The 21,002-nt window shown below is 40.1% G+C and overlaps 3 protein-coding genes across 3 annotated transcripts; 1 reads left to right on the top strand and 2 right to left on the bottom strand.

The window, feature by feature from the left end:
• Positions 1-1,013: 1,013 nt before the first annotated feature.
• Positions 1,014-6,429, bottom strand: LOC308142373 (kelch domain-containing protein 1). The gene is made up of 14 exons (XM_080512736.1): positions 6,311-6,429; positions 6,066-6,182; positions 5,008-5,078; positions 4,751-4,868; positions 4,468-4,580; positions 3,664-3,751; positions 3,411-3,497; positions 3,256-3,336; positions 3,116-3,174; positions 2,430-2,539; positions 2,263-2,335; positions 2,075-2,159; positions 1,445-1,497; positions 1,014-1,186 (listed from the first exon to the last, which is right to left on the bottom strand). Exons 2-14 carry the CDS (start codon positions 6,171-6,173, stop codon positions 1,042-1,044), a joined length of 1,191 nt encoding a protein of 396 aa, XP_080368862.1. The 5' UTR covers positions 6,174-6,182; positions 6,311-6,429; the 3' UTR covers positions 1,014-1,041.
• A 732-nt stretch (positions 6,430-7,161) lies between these two features.
• On the top strand, positions 7,162-12,119 carry pole2 (polymerase (DNA directed), epsilon 2). Its single transcript, XM_080512734.1, has 19 exons — positions 7,162-7,249; positions 7,420-7,520; positions 7,589-7,664; positions 8,276-8,353; positions 8,517-8,610; positions 8,738-8,812; positions 8,945-9,028; positions 9,121-9,189; positions 9,277-9,322; positions 9,432-9,504; positions 9,958-10,130; positions 10,223-10,312; positions 10,395-10,449; positions 10,546-10,605; positions 11,143-11,220; positions 11,301-11,409; positions 11,579-11,755; positions 11,869-11,936; positions 12,019-12,119. The coding sequence occupies exons 1-19, from the start codon at positions 7,179-7,181 to the stop codon at positions 12,035-12,037; spliced, it is 1,596 nt and encodes a 531-aa protein (XP_080368860.1). The 5' UTR covers positions 7,162-7,178; the 3' UTR covers positions 12,038-12,119.
• A 2,646-nt stretch (positions 12,120-14,765) lies between these two features.
• map7a (microtubule-associated protein 7a) lies at positions 14,766-20,474 on the bottom strand. The gene is made up of 14 exons (XM_080512735.1): positions 20,330-20,474; positions 19,474-19,572; positions 19,266-19,337; positions 18,999-19,162; positions 18,774-18,873; positions 18,112-18,245; positions 17,862-17,995; positions 17,529-17,770; positions 17,262-17,439; positions 16,989-17,181; positions 16,798-16,890; positions 16,623-16,673; positions 16,275-16,503; positions 14,766-15,619 (listed from the first exon to the last, which is right to left on the bottom strand). Exons 1-14 carry the CDS (start codon positions 20,454-20,456, stop codon positions 15,609-15,611), a joined length of 1,827 nt encoding a protein of 608 aa, XP_080368861.1. The 5' UTR covers positions 20,457-20,474; the 3' UTR covers positions 14,766-15,608.
• Positions 20,475-21,002: the final 528 nt, after the last annotated feature.

Below are 21,002 nucleotides of genomic sequence, written 5' to 3'. Positions count from 1 at the left end.
ATTTGTATTTATGCAGGGCTGCCAGGACAAATGCAACATTGTTCAGATTAAACTTAAACAGCTCCCACCATGGCCTTTACATTTATCCAAGTCTTATTTAACAACAAGTAGCCGTGTAATTGCAGAGTTATAACACCGACTTGAACCGGTGCCAGGAAGTTCTCTGTTAACTGACTGAGGCCTCCTTGGTTTGTTGTCTGCAGCTGCAGGGTGTCGCTGTCGTCCCTTCAATCCTGCCTGCCTCCCGCAGAGCGTGCACTTATTTGTTACCCATTACTCACATTGCTTCGTCTTGTTTGTCATCGGGTAAATGAGTGAACAGACGATTTCAAGACACGCGAAGCTCAATCATTTTCGACTATTTTAGCTGCAGGGTTCCACTCGTTGGTTGTTTAACTGTTTCAGGCGTGCACAGTGCTACACTTTTGACATGCACAGCAGCCCTGCAGAGGTATGTTTACTTAAGGTTTCCTTCCTGACCACAGTTCCTGCACTTTTCCACCCTTTCGAAGGAATGTGTGGCACAAGAGAGAATTCTGCTCATGATTTAGGACCACATTTAGACAGTAAAGCATGCTGCCACCTCGTGGCAAAATACAGTAACTGTACATTCCCATGAACATTATCTGTGTCAACACAAGTTATCTGTCACTGACAAAAGGTCATTCTGAATTTTGTTTTCTGAATAAAATATACCAGGAAAATCGTGCATATGTTACTTTTGTTTCACTGCAACAATAACGTATTGCAAGAATACATAACAGACAAAAACCTTTCAATGTGCCTTTTAATCATCACAGCCATCAGTTGGTGAGTTTTTCACATTAAAGACTGTACAAAATAAAATGTGCATTTGTAAAGCAATAAAAGACAACTCCATTAAACATTTTTGCACAATATGTATATGTAAAAATAATAATGTTCAAACTAAAGTTTGCTGGAGATATTAACACTAAAGGCAATGCAGTGCAGTACGTATTAGGTACTTTTATGGTAAAGTAAGTATATAATATTGCACTGTTGTTGGCATTGGTGTTGTTTTTAACTCATGTTTTGCTTCTTTGAAGGTCTGTAGAAAGATATCCTCCTCTGAACTGCCTTCTGCAGGTTGGGAGGCAGGAGAGGGAGCTGCTGTTTCAGCTTCTCAGAGGTTCTCACATTCTTTGCAATGTAATCCTCACAAATCCTGTCGGGAAGAAAAGTCACGTCAAGTTTCTATTTTTGGTAGAATTTCAAGAACTAATACCTCAAAAGCAGAATATGTTTTAAAGGGCAAATGTCTTAATGAAGGCTCTCACCAAAATACCAACTCACGTTTACCAAAATCGTTGTTAAATAATGTTTCACTTGTATTTAATAAGCATGAATGTGGATTTATTAGCGTTTTGTTAAAGGACTGTGTTCTGATGTCATTGTAAAAGAAGAAAATGTTTCTTTTATTTACCTAAACAGAGGATAAGGCTGCATCTGGAAAACAAGTGCATCATTGCAGTGACCCTGAAATGAAATATGAAAAGTTTTTATTGATCCCATCAAGAGTTTTTGAGATACATTTTATATCTTAAATCATTCAGAGAACTGTATGTTCACCATGTAGGTGTTTTTTTTTTTATTTTTATGTTCGCTCAATATGTCAAATGGATAGTGGGTACATTTAGTCTTCATGCATAATATTAAAAATATATAATGTGCAAAATGCTGCACGTATTAAACAGGGATATTCTATCTGTAATTTAGTGGAAATTCAAGGACAGTGTGAAAAATAAACTATATACAGCGGTTTCTACAAAACACATGACATGTAAATTGTATTTATGTGGAATTTTTTGCTGACATAGATTCATTTTATTGTTAATCTTATCATGACAGATAACGTCGGCCTGTTTCCACAGTTACCACATAGTCATATCTGTTATCGTTTGGATGTTTTTAACTTCGATTTCGAGCTTGTTTGTTTCTCAAATATATTAGTTTGACATGTGATAATTGCCAAGGCTTGCTGAAAATCATAATATGTTTTTGTTTTGCTTTTTTTTTTTTTAAATGTCTACACTATCTTCTGTGAATCACTCACAGTGTCGACCAGAAGGATGTAGTCACAACTTCCACCAAACACGATCACGTCTGAGTCTTTCCCTGGACATGCAGTGTGCCACAACCTCAGAACAAAAGAAAAAAAAAAATATATATATATATAATCTGATTTTGAACTCTTAGAAAGGCCGATCAATGTTAAGTTCATTTAACTGAAAATACTTTCACCTTGGTTTATTCTTAAAAGGATGCTCAAATTCTGTCCATTTCTTTGTTTCAATGTCGAGCAACCAGCCATCGCCTGACGGAGCCAACAACAATCACAGGAGAGAAAAAAAGTTACAATTTGAGAAAGTGGTCCCCATTTTAATTAACATAGAGGCACATTGTCTTACTCATCGGTTTGCAGTCGACACTGAGACCTCCAAACAGGAACAGAGCAGTATCTGACACTGCTGTGAGTGTGTGCCATGATCTTCCCACTGGAGTGGAGGAATCTGGGAGTCTGGAGAATATATTGAGATTTATGACAACCATTCATGGCCAATATTGTTATAATCTTGTCATTTTCAAATGTAATGAAGCTCATATGGAATAACTTGCTAATACTGTAATAAGATCCATTATCCTTGTTTTTCCCATGATTGAAGTGGCATTGAAAAAATTAATTTCCAGATGTAATAACTGCAGTGAATAAAGAGGTAATATATAAACAGAACTGCAATTTGTTAAAACCAAAGCCTTTTTTTTGTGATATTTGCTAAACTAAAATAGATGGGATAGTTCTCATATTCCTTTATTGATACATACTAAGAAACAATCTCTCACAGTCAAGTTGTTAAGAATCATTTACATTATTGGCTTCATTACAATCAGAATGACAAAAATTACTAAGTTATTAATTGTTACAAAGATGTTGAAATTAAAATTAGAAGGGAAAGATTTTTTTGCCATGATACAAAGCATTCCATGATTCCATGACGCCACACAGAAACACACAGAAATCCATACTAAATGATGTATCTGCAACAGATACTGTATCTTACATCCTTCAACACAACAATACAACAAACATACATACATTTCTGACCATGTCCATGAATCAAGGTTGAGGCAATGAATGTCACTTGTCCTAGTTTCCTGTATTAAAAAAAAATAACGATAAATAATAATAATGGCCATTTCAATTTACCAGTAGCACTGAAAATGTCAGGCTCTCACCATGACTCTGCCTCCACAGACGTAACCTCTACAGCCCAGAGTGGCGCTGGCGTGGGCTGCCCTCGGAGCGGGAGCACGGCCCTGCACACAAAGACATGCCGGAATGTCATCAGGCTAAATGTTGTGTTCTGCATATCAAACACGAATTGACCGACCTGGATTTTTGCTGGTTCACTCCATGTGGATTTCTCAGGATCAAATATGTGAACTTCATTGTTCCAGCCCCAGAAAACGTCTTCCACCTGCCCAACAACAAAACAGCTCAACAAACAAGACTTTGCTCTTATTCAAAAATGTGTCAAACACAAATAGCAATAACGTTTCATTGAAAATATTATGTCTACATTATTCTTTTTAACTGGGAGTCAAAACAGATGTGCAGTCAAATAAAAATAAAAAAAAAAATACCCATGATGTTTCATCTATGATGAAGCTTCTGTTCCTGCTATCGACGTCAGTCAATAGTTTGTGACCATATCCACCAAAGTAGATGAGCCTAGTGTGATCAAACAGACTATTAACACAAATATTGCCATAGACGGTACATTTCTATTCAGCTGGTTCCTTTCACAGAGGGTCACCATAGCAAATTAATAGACTTTGAACGTCAAGCTTGGATAGTTTTTACACCGGTTTCCCTTTTGTGCCACGACTGAGACTCAAACATTGGTATTGCACACTAAACACGATGAATCATGAAGAGAACAGTGATATCACTGTCTGACAAGCACATTTTAGAGATGACAATGGCCGTCACTGAGCTCCCCCCCCCCCCCCATTTCACTGTATAAAATACACAATGTATATGGTTTAAAAACCAGGAACAAGAAACCATGCAGGAACATGCAGGTCCAATATTATTTCAGCATAGCAAATGTTATAAAAATGAATAGTGTGCATTTTCAGTCCCAGTTGAAAAAAAATATGCAACTAAAGAAACAGACAGGTGATCCAGATACTGAAGTTTTGAATCTATTTTTATCAGAGCAGCGCTTTTGATCAGCTACGTCCGTCTCAGACAAACAACTTGTAAACGACCTCATCTTCAGAACACATCCTTCCAAGAAATGTGCAGTAAAATCTGTTTAACGACAGCAGAAAACACAGGAAAACCACCAAAGCTACATCTTTCCAAAGATGGAAAAACTTTGACTAAAATATATGAAATAGAGCCAAGTGAGTAAAACACATCTTTTCACTGTGCTTACTTACCTCCCACCATAAACCCAGCAGGATAATTTGTCTCGAGGTGATGGCGCAGAACCAAACTCGTGTATGATCTTCCTCCACATATATTTACCGTCTGTCAGGTCCACACAGTAAATCTATTCAAAGACACATTTGATCAGTCTTAATTTCAGGTTATGTATGTATGGTTCATCGTTCCCTTCCTTTAGTAATGTGTTAATGTCCCCATATTATAAAAGCATGTTCATGTAAATGCCCCTTTAAATGAATGTAATTGATTTGATTGAATATGTGATATGAGCCTTACTTGATTGGTTTGTCCATTGTCATCACAACCTCCAAATATGTACATGTGCCCATCCAGCGAGCAGCCGCAGGTCCCCGACATGGAGGGAGGGACTTCTCCTGTCATGTGAAACACTTTCCTTCAACAATAAAAGACCAAAAACAGAGACAAGCTTATATAAACTCGTATATTCATATGTCTGAGAGCAGATAGATGCAGAAAATGTAAATGTACATTATTTTATGACACTGACTAGTGAATTTATTTTGCCTTCTCACCATGTACCTCCTTCTAAGTCATAAACCCAGATTTCATCGCTGGGCAGAAAAACCTCATCTTCAGCAATCGACTGTAAAAGAAAACATTTTTATCACAATTAAATAAATAATGCAGCTGCACGCAACTGTGAAGTTTATTATAAGAATGTCACAAAATAACTTTAATTTCCTGAAAACCAAGTCATTTTCTTCAATCAATTTCAGTAAATTCATAGGGATTTTTTTTTTAATGGTTCCAATTTGTGCATTCTAGAAAATACAGGACTGTATGTTGCATGACTGTTGAAAGAATGAAATGCTAAGTTGGGACGATTTATGATTTTTTTGAAATAGCTATTAAATCAGCTAGGACTTCTTAAATATAACCACTGCACCCCTAATACCCAGAAACAGTAAAGTTTTCTTACTCTAAGTTGATAATGGCCAATTCTTTGTACTCTGTGCACTATTATCACATAGTCAGGGTTGGGTGGGGGATTGTAAGCAGGGTTAGAGACAATTCATCTGTCACACACCTGCCCCAGCATAATGTGGGTTATCGAGAAAACTTCACAAGACAAAAGTGGATGTTGATTTCGAAGTTATTGTGTTGTAAGTGAACTCTTCTGCACATTAATAGTCAAGGTTACTACCAATAACAATGGCCTGAACACATGCATAACCCTATGCCACCCAATCACTGTGGACTCCTTGTGACATGAGGCCCCCTTACTTCATATGTTTCCCCAAAAATTGTGGAGAAAAACGTCACTCCTTTCTATAATTAATACATTATTAATAGCATATTATGGTTATTTTATTTGGGACGTGCCACTTACAGATGTCCACTATGTAGTCCTGACACACAGGGACAGTATTTATGTATTTCATTGGGTTGACCATCTATGCATCGTTGAATACTGAATGTTAGAATTAAGTGAATATAGAGTTGTAATAGATGGAAATAACAAAGATCATGAATCTTTCATGAAGTATTACTACACAGATATTGTATTCAACACTCCTCTGCTCACTGTTAGTGCCAGTAAATGTCCTTCTCGATACTGTAAATATCTCACCATGTATCCCCCCCACACATACAGCAGGTTGTTCTCCACCACGGCCGTGTGTCCGCTCCTCTCCCGGGCCACCAGCTCCGAGCAGTGCCTCTCAAACCCCTCATCCATGACAATGTGCTGTGAAATACGGGTGCAGACCAGGAGCAGGAACATAAAACAGCCACGTTAGGTGATACACAGCCAACAGCCGTGTTGCTCGCCAACGCTCCCTTCTTCGACAACGACAGTTTGTGAAACTGACTCACCAACTACGAAGCTCCTGGACTGATCGTGGTTTTTTCTCTCATATTAAGAAAATAAGACACTTTCGACGGCTCGACGACAAATGACAAACATAATTTGGGACGCCCCGTTTCGATCAGCTGTGTAAACACATAAAGTAAATAAAATACTACTTCCGGTTCCTGCAGGTTTTCAACATAAAGATCTTTTAAACCCCACATTACGCAAAAAACATACAATTTGAAATTATTCTTCAAACGTGCAAAATTAAATTTACACTACGGCAATTCAAGTGTGTAATGGAAGACTATATTTCCAGCTGTATAAACCATTTAGATTAAGTACAGTGGACTTGATTTTTTTAATTCCTATTGAATTGAATATTTTCACATTTTCTCAAAATTCTTGTGCTTTTCGAGTTGATTGAACGAACATTTTAAAATAATCAAATGCTTATAATTGAAATAAATGCCACTTAAATGTATATATAGGTCTTATATTTATGTAGGCTCACAGGTGGAGGGGATATATGTTCTGAGCCTTTTAAACAATACTTTTTATTCCTAATCGTACATGTCTTTGTCAGACATGTTAACCTATGAATAGAATAGAATAGAATAGAACAGAAATATAAATGCTGTATTACTCCCAGAGGGAAATTTTTTAAGAAAAACAATCAAACAGATAGATAGATAGATAGATAGATAGATAGATAGATAGATAGATAGATAGATAGATAGATAACAGTTCTTTTAAATTAAGGTAATATTGAGACCCTGCCTTGCACATTAATTTTGAAAAAAATTATCTTAGCGGTAGTGACGTAATTTATGCGGAAGTTGACATTTCGCGCCCAAGCTTGAGTGAAATCTGTATGTGGAAGAAGACGCGATGGAAATCTCCCGGAAAATAAAGACAAAAGTCACCTCTGGCTTTAAAATGAGGGGGCTTATGCTTCGACCGTATGTTTTTCTTCCAATATCTTCATATTGTTTGCTAATGTGTAATGTTTTTCAAAAAGACAACTCAATGTTTTCTGTCGGCAACAACAAGCAGACAAGCCAGAGTTTTACACATTATCTCTTGTAATGTGTCGTTTTGTTTAAAGTTTCCTTTGTGTGTTTTCAACCAGCGATGCAAGCAAGTACCTTGTGGAAGTGCTGCAGTCCGTTAACACTTCTGAACTGGAGGATGTTATTGAAAAAGTCCTGGATGCGGTGGAAAAACAGCCATGTGAGTGCAGTTTATACACAGTTCTATGGAATGTTGCCATGCTGTAACCACAGTGTGTTTTCCTGCAGTGTCCTCTAGCATGATAGAGCTTTCTGTGGTGGAAAATGCTGTGCAGGACTGCTCCCAATCCTGTGATGAAGCCATGTAAGCTGAGCTGTATTCAATTGTTTTGTTGTATGATGAATAATCACTTTGTGTCATTAAAATGAGCTGTTATCTCAGGCATGTTTTATTTCAAATTAAACTTAAGAAGGTAAATCCCTGCCTGTGCCTCACAAAGAGAACTGCATCAGGCAGTATAGAATATGCATGGACGGAAGAGGCTTGAACATTCTAACTCATTGACATGATCATAATTATTGAAAATAAGTGGCTCTGGATTTGATTGTGTGACAAAACTGTGTGTACTCTATGAAAAGTCTGAACACCTACTTCTTCTTTTGGAATCAATGATCAAATAAACATAACAATATCTAATATGTCTTAGTTTTCCAAGTTGTAGAAGCATTGCATTTTGCACACAGACTCATACACTCATGTGTACTTGTAGGGTTTTATAAAGTTTGTGTAGGAGTTCACCACTTTTATCAAACTCAGTGTATTGGTCCCTTTATCAAGCATATTTGAAAAATGGAGCACTATTAAAACCAAAATAATGATCAGACTAGAATTCAGTTTATTTATTTACTGTTTGAGTGATCATTGTGATTGTGCTGCGGAGAAGAACTTAATATAATGTAATTTCTTCCCCCCAGCGATAATGTTTTCAACATCATTGGGGCCTTTGATGTGCCCAGATACATTTACAGTGGGGAGAGAAAGAAATTTGTACCGTAAGTCAAGAGAAAAAACTTTTTTTCTGCTTTTCTTCAAACCAAAGTGCCTTTATTCTTCTGTCATTGGATCTACATTGTGCCTCAACGGTTTCTCAATGGTACTTGCATGTAAAACAGTTAAAAAAGTAAAATAATTACTCTGTTATTTTGACTTTGGTAGCATCAGTATGACCAGCCATCCGGCCCCCAGTCTGTGTGGTACGGCCAAGGACAAAGCCGAGCTCTTCAGGGAGCGATACACACTCCTACAGCAGGTCTGTGACACACACACACACACACACACACTCGACTCCGGATGGATGAACTCAATGAGCTGTCTTTACTACTGTTTCTACTGTGTGATGTTTATATTGATTCTAGTATTTTTTTTTGTCAATATAGCGCACTCATCGGCATGAGCTCTTCACTCCTCCTGCAATCGGAGCTGCTGTTGAAGAGGGCCAAAACAAATTTCAGGTATTGGATTTGAATCAATATTGTTCACCGAGTTAATTATACATACGGTCTAGTTCTCAATTTCTTTTTTTTTTTTTTTTGGACTGATTTGTATTCAGTTTGTCAGATGTTTTGTTGTTGTTTTTCCCCAAGCTGAAGACAATCGAAGCATTGCTCGGTAGCACAGCTAAACTGGGTGAGGTGATTGTACTGGGGATGATCACACAACTAAAAGAGGTGATAATAACATCAAGTTTCCATTCAGCTTGTGAGTAATAAATTGCTTTACTATCGAATTTCTTACAAATGTTAAATTATTACTTTTTCAGGGCAAATTCTATCTCGAGGACCCAAGTGGAACGGTACAACTGGACATGTCCAAAGCAATATCCTTTTCAGTGACGTTCCAACAACATGTGTTTTCATAGTAAACAACCTGATGTGGCTTTTCAAAGAGTTATAATCCTGAGCTGTGTTCTTACCAGTTTCACAATGGCTTGTACACAGAGTCCTGCTTTGTACTGGCAGAAGGTAATGTATTGGTTATTGCATCTGGTTCTATTTCCACGCTGACCCCCGACTATACTTTTTACCGATGTCAATGCATTCAGAACATGATCAGAGTTGCTCTCTTTCTCAGGCTGGTATGAGGACTCTGTTTTCCACATCAATGGCTTCGGGTTCCCACCAACTGAGCCGTCATCCGCTACAAGGTGAGAGTCGGAGGAAACAAGGAGCACAAAGACATTACACATCATGTGGATGTTTGTATTATCCATAAGTCTCCCTTGTAAAGAGTGTCTTTCTATTTTTTCTTTATTTGCATATATTAGTCACCTTTAAGTCTTGCGCATATTAATATTTTAGATTATTTCTAAAGATTTTATCATGTATTACTGATATAAGTTTCTATTTATTCTGCATGGAGCAACACTGTAAAAGAATTCCCTTCTGGGATTAATAAAGATATTCTACTCTCTTGTCCAATAACTGATGAAATGATGGCAGGTAAATCATCGAGCAGCAGTATTATTACAGAAGTGCAAATGCATTCTCAGAGCTGTAGCCCTTAGATTTTTATACTCTGGAAAATATTATCTTTATTGTCCAGGATTCCAGGGATGTGTTTCTGCTGCTGACAATAATTTTCTCGGCGTTGATTCAAGGGCGTACTACGGCAACATAAACTTCTTTGGTGGGCCGTCCACCACGTCGGTGAAGGCTTCTTCCAAGCTGAAGCAGCTGGAGGAGGAGAATGAAGACGCCATGTTTGTGATCGTCTCCGACGTCTGGCTGGACAGCGTGGAAGTGATGGAGAAGCTCAACATCATGTTCTCAGGTTTGAAATGGGACACACTTCCCGTCAGACAATTGTTCCACATTCCACAATTACCATGTATACACTGTTCTCTTTATTGTTTTTTTTAACAGGATATGCTGCCATGCCTCCCACCTGTTTTATTTTGTGTGGAAACTTCTCCTCTGCTCCTTACGGAAAAACACAGATCAAATCACTGAAAGGTGAGATTTTTCTCATTCTGGCTTCACACACACTAAACATTATCTACGATCCGTTGTCCCACCTCATTTTTCTGTTATTCAGAATCACTGAAGGCCCTCGCCGATGCCATTTGTTCATACCCGAGCATCCACAGCAGGTAAAATCTATTACATTCTTCCCTCTGTTCTGAGCTGGGTTATATAGAAGCATTTCACTCAGATCTTTTTTTTTTCCCCTCATTGTGATCTTGCAGTAGCCGCTTCGTGTTTGTTCCCGGTCCTGAAGACCCCGGTCCAGGCGCCATCCTGCCGAGGTAAGGCAGCGTTCATATGTGTGGAGCAGTTTTCTGGGCCGGAACAAAGTTTGAATAAAAAGTTTCCATTTGGGGGAGGTTAGTTTCATGCTCTTCAATGAATGAATGCCTTTATTGTCACCATGTAAGGCGCATGACGAAAATGAATCAGCTTCTACTGAACGCTGCAAAACAGTAAGAGTAAAGTGTGCATGAGCCCGAAATAGATATCCAGCGATATACAATACACTCAACTAAACAGTGACGAAATTTAATTTAATGAAATGGTGTAAAGTTTATCTGTCAAGTATTGACATTGGACTGAAAGGAGAGAGAACACATGTGCTGTGGTATTTATTTTGTAATGTAATTTCCACAACAATACACAATGCACGTCAGTAAGTCATGGTGTATTTTTACAGTTTAAGAAATCACATATAGTAGAGAAAAATGTATGAAGGGATAGGATACACTGCATCTGAACAAAAGTAAACTTGCCATAAAGAGCTAGTTTTTATAACTGCTGTTGGATCAGCTGATAAATCTGTTTCTCCTCAGGCCTCCTTTAGCAGACCACATCACAGAAGAGTTCAGACAGAAGGTGCCTTTTTCTGTCTTCACAACCAACCCATGCAGGTAAAACGCTTCCAATGTAAAGTGTTAGAAATAGACACATAAATGAATAAATGATGAAGACGTGTTTGTTTCCCTTGCAGGATCCAGTACTGCAGCCAGGAGATTGTCATTATCAGGGAGGACCTGGTCAACAAGATGTGCAGGAACTGCGTCCGGTTGCCCAATGACAGTCTCGACATCCCAAACCATGTGAGTTTCTGTGTTTTTGTTGGTTTTTTTCCAATACCAGATTTTTATTTTGCCTTCATCGTTGTTCCCTGTGCATGTCACGTGAAATCATTCAGACCTCAGCTAAAAAGTTTTAAGAAAATGTCTTTATTTTCTAGCAATTAAGCTTTCTTCTCTTCTTCATGTCTAGTTTGTAAAGACCATCTTGTCCCAGGGCCACTTGTCTCCACTGCCTCTGTATGTCAGCCCTGTGTTCTGGGCCTATGACTTCTCGCTGCGCGTCTACCCGATACCCGATGTCATCATCTTCGCAGACAAATACGACCCCTTCAACATCACCAACACTGGCTGCCTCTGCCTCAACCCGGTATGGATCCGATTCAGTTCTTCTCCAACAGAAAGCTCTAGTTTTACTGGCACCAGCAGGTCTTTAAATCACGAGCTTCACTGGTAGTCAGAACTTTTGGTTCATTTCTGCAGGGCTCATTCCCCAGAAGTGGCTTCACGTTCAAAGTGTACTACCCTTCCAACAGAACTGTGGAGGACAGGTGCTCTAAATCAAATTTCTTCCATTTCATATTAATAATAATACTTATTTAATCTACTAAACTACTTGTCTTATCTTCACAGCAAACTTCAAGGCCTCTAAAGACCACCATGGATGCACCAGGAAATAAATGTCAGTGTTTGTCATTTTTGCAATACTGAAAGTCGAAGTGCTCAAGTCATTGTTTTTATATCTGTCCGAGATCTGCCTTGTATAATAAATTTTTATTGCTCTGTTGGATGTGATGTTTTTTTTTTTTTTTTGCTGTTACCAAGGACTAGTCCTGGTAGCTTTCTGTAAGCATCGGATGGTGACGTGAGGTGAGAGATAAGGCATTCAAAATTAATACAATCTTCATTCAGTGTGTTTAATCTCTTGCCTCGTTAGTCAACAACATAACACAAAATACAGTGTTTCATATTTGTATCTATTTAAGTAACGAGGACCTTGAAGAACCAATGTTACAAAGTGTTTTACATTGAATTGTCTGACATAAACAACCAGGGAAAGGTTATGGATCTAGTATGACGGCATGAATATCGCAGTGTTTGGTTTATTTGTTTCAGAACTTTGTTGGTGCATTTGTCTTAATAATGTGGAAAAATTAAGCATACAAACAGTGCAGAGCAAACATTTTAAACATTCAACTAATTTAGCTAGTTTCCAGAATTTTATAATGAGAAATTGATTTTTCCTTTTTTGATTTGTGTGATTTTGTCAGTTTTGTGTCATTTTGGACGAGTTTTGCAGGTATGATTGGTCAATGATAACTGTTCATAATGACTTAAGAATCAACATAAAATATACTCTCTTAACCGATAACCTCGCACCATTTTTCTATTCTGCATAATGCATGATTATCGATCAGGCATGAATGCAATAATAAATCCCAATATCTTTTTAAACGATACAACCCTGCACCACAAGGTGGCAGAAGCAGTCAACTCGTTCTCTTTGGTCACTTCATGTTTCCAACCAAGCTTCCCTGATGAGGTGAATTCAGCTTTGAGGCCATTTGGAAACTCCTATTTTGTCAATCCAAGGTCACGTGATCGCGCAATGGGTGTCTGTGCAGCACAGGTGAGCGTGCACACCTCTGTGCAGGAGCCAACCTTGTCCTGAGGGGTTTGACGAGATTAAGAAAAAAAAACAAATAATTTCTTATATACTGTATTTTTCGCCTGTCAAGGAGTTTTTCATTCATGACATCACCAGTAAGGTCGGAATATTTAAGTAGTTATAATTAGGACGAAGCAATACGGTTGCATTTTTGTGTGCCTCGTGTGTTAAGCAGTTACTCAAGTGAACTCTATATAGGTTTTTATTATTTGAGGAATTTGCTTAATGATTAATCAGAGCTGCAAATCCATTGTTTGCTTTTTCAAAATGTTAACTGTTGTTATGCTCGATTGCAATCGTTTTATTTAGCAGGTTCGAGCTCGTGCATACTTTGATATTTCAGTTTTACTCGTTGAAAATGTGAAGTCGTTCTTCATTCTAACGTAGTTGAACTCATGTAAGCTCTTATATTTATGAACTTAATTTGAGTCGTTTGATTAGTGGTGATTTCCAGTGAAGTTATGTTCTAGTTTTGTGAGTTCGGTGAACATTTATGCAGCACTAAGCTGTGGAAAGTGGCTGTTGATCTCTAACCTTCTGTGTAAAAATATCCCAGCTACACATATATTAAACAGACTTCACGTCAACATGCAGTTCTAATATGATTTGAAAGATGACCTTATGTTATTGATCCAAATGTTATTCTTGTGATTCAATGAATTGACATGGAGTGAAAGAGCATCACTGTGCTGCCTTGTCAGATTCATTTAGTCGGGATTTGAATTTGTTGTGCAGGTTAATAAGGATATGTGGTTGGGTGGAGAAGTCTTATTTTTCTATCTTCTCTCATTTTTAACTCTCTTGTTCCTCTTAAAATTCCTTCCTTCGTTGTTTCTCTCTCTCCTCCATCACCCTCATTTCTTTCCTCCGTTTCTTGATGGTCTCGTCTTGGAAAATCTTGTAGTAGAGTAGATCATATATTTGTCCCTTACAATGTTAATGACACAGTAACATGTAGTGGAAGGACTGGCAACCAATGTACCTGTCTTTAGCTGTTTGGTTTCAGCAGTCAAAAAAATAACAATAACTACAGTTCCTAAGTCTTCATGAGGCGTATAGCCTGGGGGAAGAAGCTCCTATTTAGTCTGTCAGTTCTTGCCCTGAGAGAGCATAGCCTCCTTCCAGAGGGGAGCCACTGGAACAGCTCATGATGGGGATGATGAGTGTCCACCATAATCTGCTTTGCGCTCCTCACACAGCCCTTCTTGTAGAGCTCCTCGGGCTGAAGCAGTGTTGTCCTTGTGATATGCTCAGCACAACTCACCACCCTCCTGACCGCCTTCTTGTCGCGCTCCGTGGCGCTCCCTGTACCTCACTGTCAGACAGCCGGAGAGCACTGACCCCACTCGAGCGCAGTACAAGTTCTTCAGCAGTCTGGCTGACATGTTAAACTGTCTCAGCTTCCTGAGGTGGTACAGCCACTGCCTGGACTTCGTTACCACAGAGGAGACAGATAGAGGAAAACTTTTCATCTGATTCAGCCTTTTTCTCCCTCGTCTGTTGATGCTTTAGCACCTCATTACCGACACTCAGATACATAGAGCACAGATTGTAGAATGTCGATGAACAGGATGCAATTCTACATCATACATTTCAGTATGTCGCCTTTTAATCTGCTCATCTAACCAGTTTTCATGATCGCAGATGACACATAAAGGAAGAAAGGGCAAAAATGTGGCATAGTTTGAACTTTAATGAAATATGGCACATACTGACTTCACAGATTAACATGTTCTAGTCATAAGCGATACTTAAAGTTCAGGATCAAATATTGATTATCAGATACAGTTGTGTTCATACTTTTATTGTAATAAAGACCTTACTTTTATGCTTTGCTTCATAAAATGCTTGCACAGAGTCAAACAAAGCATCTGTCAGTGCAGGAAATGCTTTGTGCATTGTTTCATCTAAAACACACACACTCACACACAGCTGAAGCAGCATCTTTGGAAGCTATACTCCTTAGCAGCTTTAAAATACACGATTTCTCTACTTTGTGACATCCAAGGCTAGATAGAAATGCAGGAGGTCGCCTCTCGCTAACACACTCAACTCTTGAGTCCTTGGCTCAAACTGCGACTTGAGCTATTCTAATCCCACAGTGACAAAACTGAGGAGGGAAAAGTGCTTGGCTAGCAGGAAATATGAGGAATACGCAAAAAGCTTATCACGTGTTGTGATTTTTAGAAATGCTATTCTCACAATTTCACAAAGGCAACATTCGCCATATAGCTGATACACTGCATTTGCCCGCAAACTATCAGGAGCACTGTTTACATCTACTGTTTACGTGAATAGGCATTATTAGACCATAACCTGATGCACTTGAGAATTATCACACAACTCACTTAATATTTGTGCCACTGGTTACATATAGCAAAGTAACCAAATGCTGATGTCCTCACTGAGAGGCAAGGCTATGGTTTTTTTTTTCACATGCTCTTTCAAGGTGCTGAAGGATAGTGAAATGGCTGTGGTGCAGTAATTTCTATGTTTCAGAGAGAAATCACAGCTCTTCGAGGAAGTCTCCGCCTGTCTGCCACTCTGAAGGCGCTCAGATGACCTCTAAATGAAGCAAAACAGAGAGGGAAAAGAGTTTAGAAGAACTTTGTTAGTTACACTGATCAGCCATGACACTTTGACCACCTGGCTTATATTCTATATTTCTATCAGTTCCCTAATGTGTTGAGCCACCACCTCCTCTAGACATTGAAAGGGAACTTGTGCAGCAAATCCTTTGAGTCCCATACCATCACACCATGTGCATTAGATGGCATGTAAGACTTGCCATGACTCATCCCGCCATTCTAATCTAGCCCCTCTGGACCTATACAGATCATCTTTTACTGTTTGTTCCATCACGTGTACTTGCTGTGTAATTCTTCCACCAACAGGTCCCAGATTAAAATTTTTCCATGTTACCTGTTGGTCATAATGTTATAGAAGGTAAGTGTATTAGTTTTTCATTACTACGGTGAGAAACATCGACAAACCTGGAAAAAGAGCTGAAATCATTTTTCCTAGTTTTCAAGCTTTTTTTTTTTTTTTTGATACATGGCAGCTTGCCACCACAAACCACTGTAGAATGATCATGTTCACAAGTATAATTTAGTGTCTAGGTTCTTACTGACATAATAACTGGGGCCTAAAGTTCCCGACAAAGTCCAAGTGGTTGGTTGAAATGTCCCACTCTAAAATGTCCCGGATGGTTGTTTCCTACCTGCTCGTTGGTGAGTCTGGATCTCTTCCAGGCCAGTGAGCGTCCTCAGAGATCTGCGTTCTTTGAAGGCTACAACAGGGACCATGTCTTCCTCATTGCTCAACCCCAGCTGGGTGGTTTTTGTCCCCACAGGGAGCTTGATGGCTTCTTCCACCTTAGTGTTGTGCACAGGCTCTGTGTTTTCCTTTGGTTTCGCTTCATTTGGCAAAATCCTCACCGGCACAGATTTCTGTTAAAAAAAAAACCAGAAGTTGCTTGGCTTCGGAAATAAGGGTGATTAGACGATGCTGGATGTGCGTCATGACTGTCCTGGGGCAATGTGCTTTTAAAAAGGGCACTAAATCTAACCATATCTGGAGAATCTGTTCGTCTGGTTCTCCGCATGATCTCCTCAAGTCGCTAGAGGAAAAAAAACAAACACTTTTTTTTACAAATTAGTTATTCATTCAGTTTCTTGGTGGATTACAGACAATCCCTTGATGATCCCATGCAGAAGAGGTCATTTCAATCTCAAATCATCAACCTTTTTTCGAGCTTGTCGGTCTGCTTCTTCTTTCTCTCGCTGTTGCTGCATGTGCTCTGCATGTGCTTTCTCTCTGGCCAGCTCCTCCTCTCGCTGTGGCGAACACAGACGGACAGAAATGCAATTACAAAGAACATCCTCAGTAAGATATCCTTTGGGTGCAGCGTAGGTCCTGGAGATGTCGGTATTACTTGTTTCTGCAGGAGAGCGGCCTCCCTCATGGCCTGAGCTCTCTCTTCTTCAGCTCGTCTCTGCTCCTCTTCCTCCCTCCGTCTCTTCTCCTCGATGAGACATTGAGCCTCGGCCTCCTGCCTCGCTCGCTCCTCGGCCTGCTGCCTCGCTCGCTCCTCTGCTCTCCTGTGCTCCAGTTCTTCTCGGCTCCGCCTGGACATAAATTGTGATGTAACCAGTGTAATGGTCTGTGACTGCTGCACTGTTGTCCCGTTGGTAAACGTGACTTGTACCTTTCGGCCTCCTCTCTCTGCAGGCGCTCCTGCTCCTCTTTCTCCCTCTGTAGTCGAGCCTCTCTTCTCCTTTCAGCCAGGAGGCGCGAGGCCTCGTTTGGGTCTGTCGTCCCAGCCGAGGGTCTGTTCATGACTTCTGGAGCTTGTGGTGCCAAACGGGCGACAATTTTAGAAGGACCTGCAAAGAGATGATCTCGCCTTTAATGTGTTTGAACTCCATACAGTGTTTAAGTTTTTTTGTTTGTTTGTTTGTTTTGTTTTACTTACTTCCATCTCCCGCTGTTCTTCTGGCTTGAGCTTCTTTGTCTCTGTCAGGTAGGTTTGAACGTGGCATCTCTGGTGGATTTTCCTTCCTCAGGTTCACTCGCTGACCTTCAATGGATTTCCTGACAGGCCTTGTGTTACCAGGGGAGAGAGCAGAGGTACAAACAGCAGCATCTTCCTCAGGGACAGATGGGAGCTCGAGCTGCATCGGGGTCGGATGTCTGCTGATTGATCTTCGAGGCGTCCTTTAAGATCCAGGAAAAGAGAGCAGATGTCCCACTTTGTCCTCATTACTGTCGCTATATTTTATATGCACACTGGAAATATTTTACCTACCGTTCTGGTGAGGGGGATGACGGGTTTTTCTGTCGAAGTGTGGATGGTTTTATCACGCTTTGGACGGAAGTTAATCTGTTTGAGCTTCTGGATGGAGTTTTCTTTACCGTCTCTTGCTGTCTTGCGACTTTCATCTAAACCACAATGACAATGTGGAAAGAAAATGTGGAAAAACTGATTTAACACATATCCATAAGATTACTATGACTACTATGAAATTAGTATGTGACACCCGAAGAAAGTGATTTACCTGGGGCACATTGATGCTTCTTTGCCGGTGGTTGTTGGCACTGGGGTAGGCCGTTGACCTGTGCTGGCCTGAGCCAGAGTGGTGCTGGGGTTTGTGGGTGGTGGTGGTGGTGGTATTCATGGAGTGGAATGAAACTGCACGGCGACAAACATGGACAACTGAGCCAGTGTTTTGTGCCATAATCACAGGGAATTTGGGAAATATGCACAAATGGTGGGAACAGTGAAAAGGATGGAAATATGAACCGGTGGAGGTTCCGCAGGGGGGGAAAAGCAGCAGCGTTAATCATCCAGAGATCCGGGCAAGTTCGTTATTGTGGCATTATTAGAGCTTGTATATCAGAGCAGGTTTGCTTTGCACTCGTGGGTGGGAGTACCTTCTTGTCCAGACTGACAACCGGCACTCTTGCTCCTGGCCAGATAAGAGCATGTGGGAGTGAGGAGGCGACTGACCAAGTTCTTCTCCCATGTTGTCAGCGGCAAGCGGCGTAAAACTAGTGCATTGGTCAGCATGAGGTTTAAAGAGCAGCAGAAAGGAAAGAAAGGCCATGCCAAGTATTATTGTTATACGAAGAGCAGAAACTGTTAAGTAGATTGTTGTGAGCTCAAGGAGATAATGATAAAAGGTAGGATGACAAAGCACACTGGTAAATGCACTCTTACCGTTTTTGTTGAGCTTTCTTCCCCTAGTGATTTGACTTAGGGTCTGTTGGGCCTTTTGGCTCTTCTCCAGCGTCCTACGCACTGCAGATTCACATCGCTCCTGGATTCAGAAAAGGACAATCATTGTTATCGATACTTAGTCGAGTCACAAGGCCTGCGAAGTGGAATCGGCAGCCTCTCTGGAAAAAGAAGTTTAGTTTTTTTATGTTCACCATCAAAACTCACTTTCTCCTCTCTCAGCCTCTGCTTGCGCTTCTCCTCCACAGCAGCTCGCCTCCTCTCCTCTTTCAGCCGTTGCTCCACGAGTCTCTTTTTGCGCTCCTGCAGTTGTTTTTCATAGTAGCGCCTGGCTCGCTGTTCCCTCTCCAACCTGCTCTGTTCCCGAGAGGCTAAGAATGAATGAACCAGTATTTATAGATTAATATGTATGTTAATGTGGTAAGAAATTGAGGGCGGTGGACTGGCTTTGTGGTGCGAATTGTTCCATCATACCAAGGAGCTTCTGGTTCTCCTCTCTTCGTTCTCGTGCTGCTTTAAGCCTCTCGTCCACATTTTGTCCGTTAGCTGCGAGAAAGTCAGGAAAGCCCAATAGCTGGTTTGATTTGTATCACTTTCTAGGTATTTCAAAATATAAAAATCCAAATACAGGTTGACTTCAAGAGAGAAAAGGTTGCCCCAGTAAAGTAGCATGCTATCAAACCTGTAACAGCCCGTGGAGAAAGTGTGTCATAGATCTGGGCAGACTTGTTGAAAGAGCAAATCGCTCTCTTTGTCGGTGACTCTGGTTTGGAGACATTCTCTGTAAAAGAGGAAAAATGTGTATGTTATACTAATGCTGCATTATTTGTGACTGATTCAAGCTTTTGATTTCTGATGCTTAACATTCATCTTAGATTTGCCTCTAAATTTCCCTCGTTGCTTTTACATCATCTATCTTTTAATGCTGCTAATATGGAGAGTCCCGAACTGAATTTCATTGTTATTTTAACAGTGACAATAAAAACCTGAAAATGTCCAAATTAAACTCTGTTTTAAATTCAGTTTTATAATAACAAATAATGAAGTGACACTTATTATCTGTAAAGACCCAAAGCAAATCAGGTTTAGTTTAAAAGGCTGTCCAAAACAGTAACTCTCAAAGGATTGGAGTGGCCTTAGGGTCAGCTTCAAATCAAAAGAGCCATTATAATCTGACTGTGAATAAAAAGCAAAGAGAACATGCTAGCACCTGACCACAGTCCACATGAATATGACTAGGACAGGCAAATAACAAAGGTCAGAATAAATAGGAAACCCACAAGACTGAGAAACACAAGGAATGAATCACATGTATTGAATGTTTCTGGGAAAACAACATCGGGGTCTGTGCATTATGTAATCTGTTCACTGAGGTTTCCATAATTTCCTCATGTTTAGACACACGTACCGTTAACAGGATGAAGCTGTTTATTGTAATCATGCATCATCAGATGGCCCTTCTGCCTTTGCATCAAGTAAAGGCTTGTTTTGATGAGATGATGTACAAATCCTATGATGATATGATAATATTTACTAACCTCCTTTTCTTTCAAATCGTTTTCCCTTCCTTTGGCTCTCGATGGTGTGTGTAGAAAGTGGTCCCTGCGATGGAGGGGTGACACTCTGCTTCTTCGGCACAGCCATGCTCGGTATTGAGCCTGGCATACCAATGCTCTGGCTTAAACCCCCTGCTTTCTCTCCTCCTTCTCCTCTTCCTCCTCCTCCTCTTTAGAATTTCTATTTCAAGATGCCTCCAGGTCCTCCGTTGTGTGTGCTGTACACAGAACTGCCTCCTGCATCAGCTGCTTCTCCATCTGTGCCTCACAAATGAACTGAGGGAAAGGCAAGCATGTAGTTTTAACCCCGATTAAAATAAGATCTTTTTTTCAAAGTGAGCTTATCCACATTGAAATATATGTCATCCAGTATAGAGATCTGGAGTGAGTCTCATCTATAAAAAAAAAAAACAGCTACTCCCACCCCTCACAGATCTCACCCTAGTGAGCTGCTCTGCTCTACTTTCACATATTATAGCTGTGTCACTTTAATTCCCCCACCACACTGGCTGCTGGCTGGATGGAGGCAGCCAAAGAGGTGCAGTGTTTCAAGGAGGAAGATGTAGGGGGGGGGGGGGGGGGGAGCAGTGTTGGAAGCCTGTCATAAATAATTACCATGACAACAGTGCTCTATCTAATATTCAGTGGCATAAAC

This window comes from Blennius ocellaris (assembly GCF_963422515.1).
Source record: "Blennius ocellaris genome assembly, chromosome: 17".
NCBI classification, from domain to species: Eukaryota; Metazoa; Chordata; class Actinopteri; order Blenniiformes; family Blenniidae; genus Blennius; species Blennius ocellaris.
The sequence above is the reverse complement of the archived record's forward strand: the minus strand, read 5'-3'. Positions and strand labels throughout refer to the sequence as shown.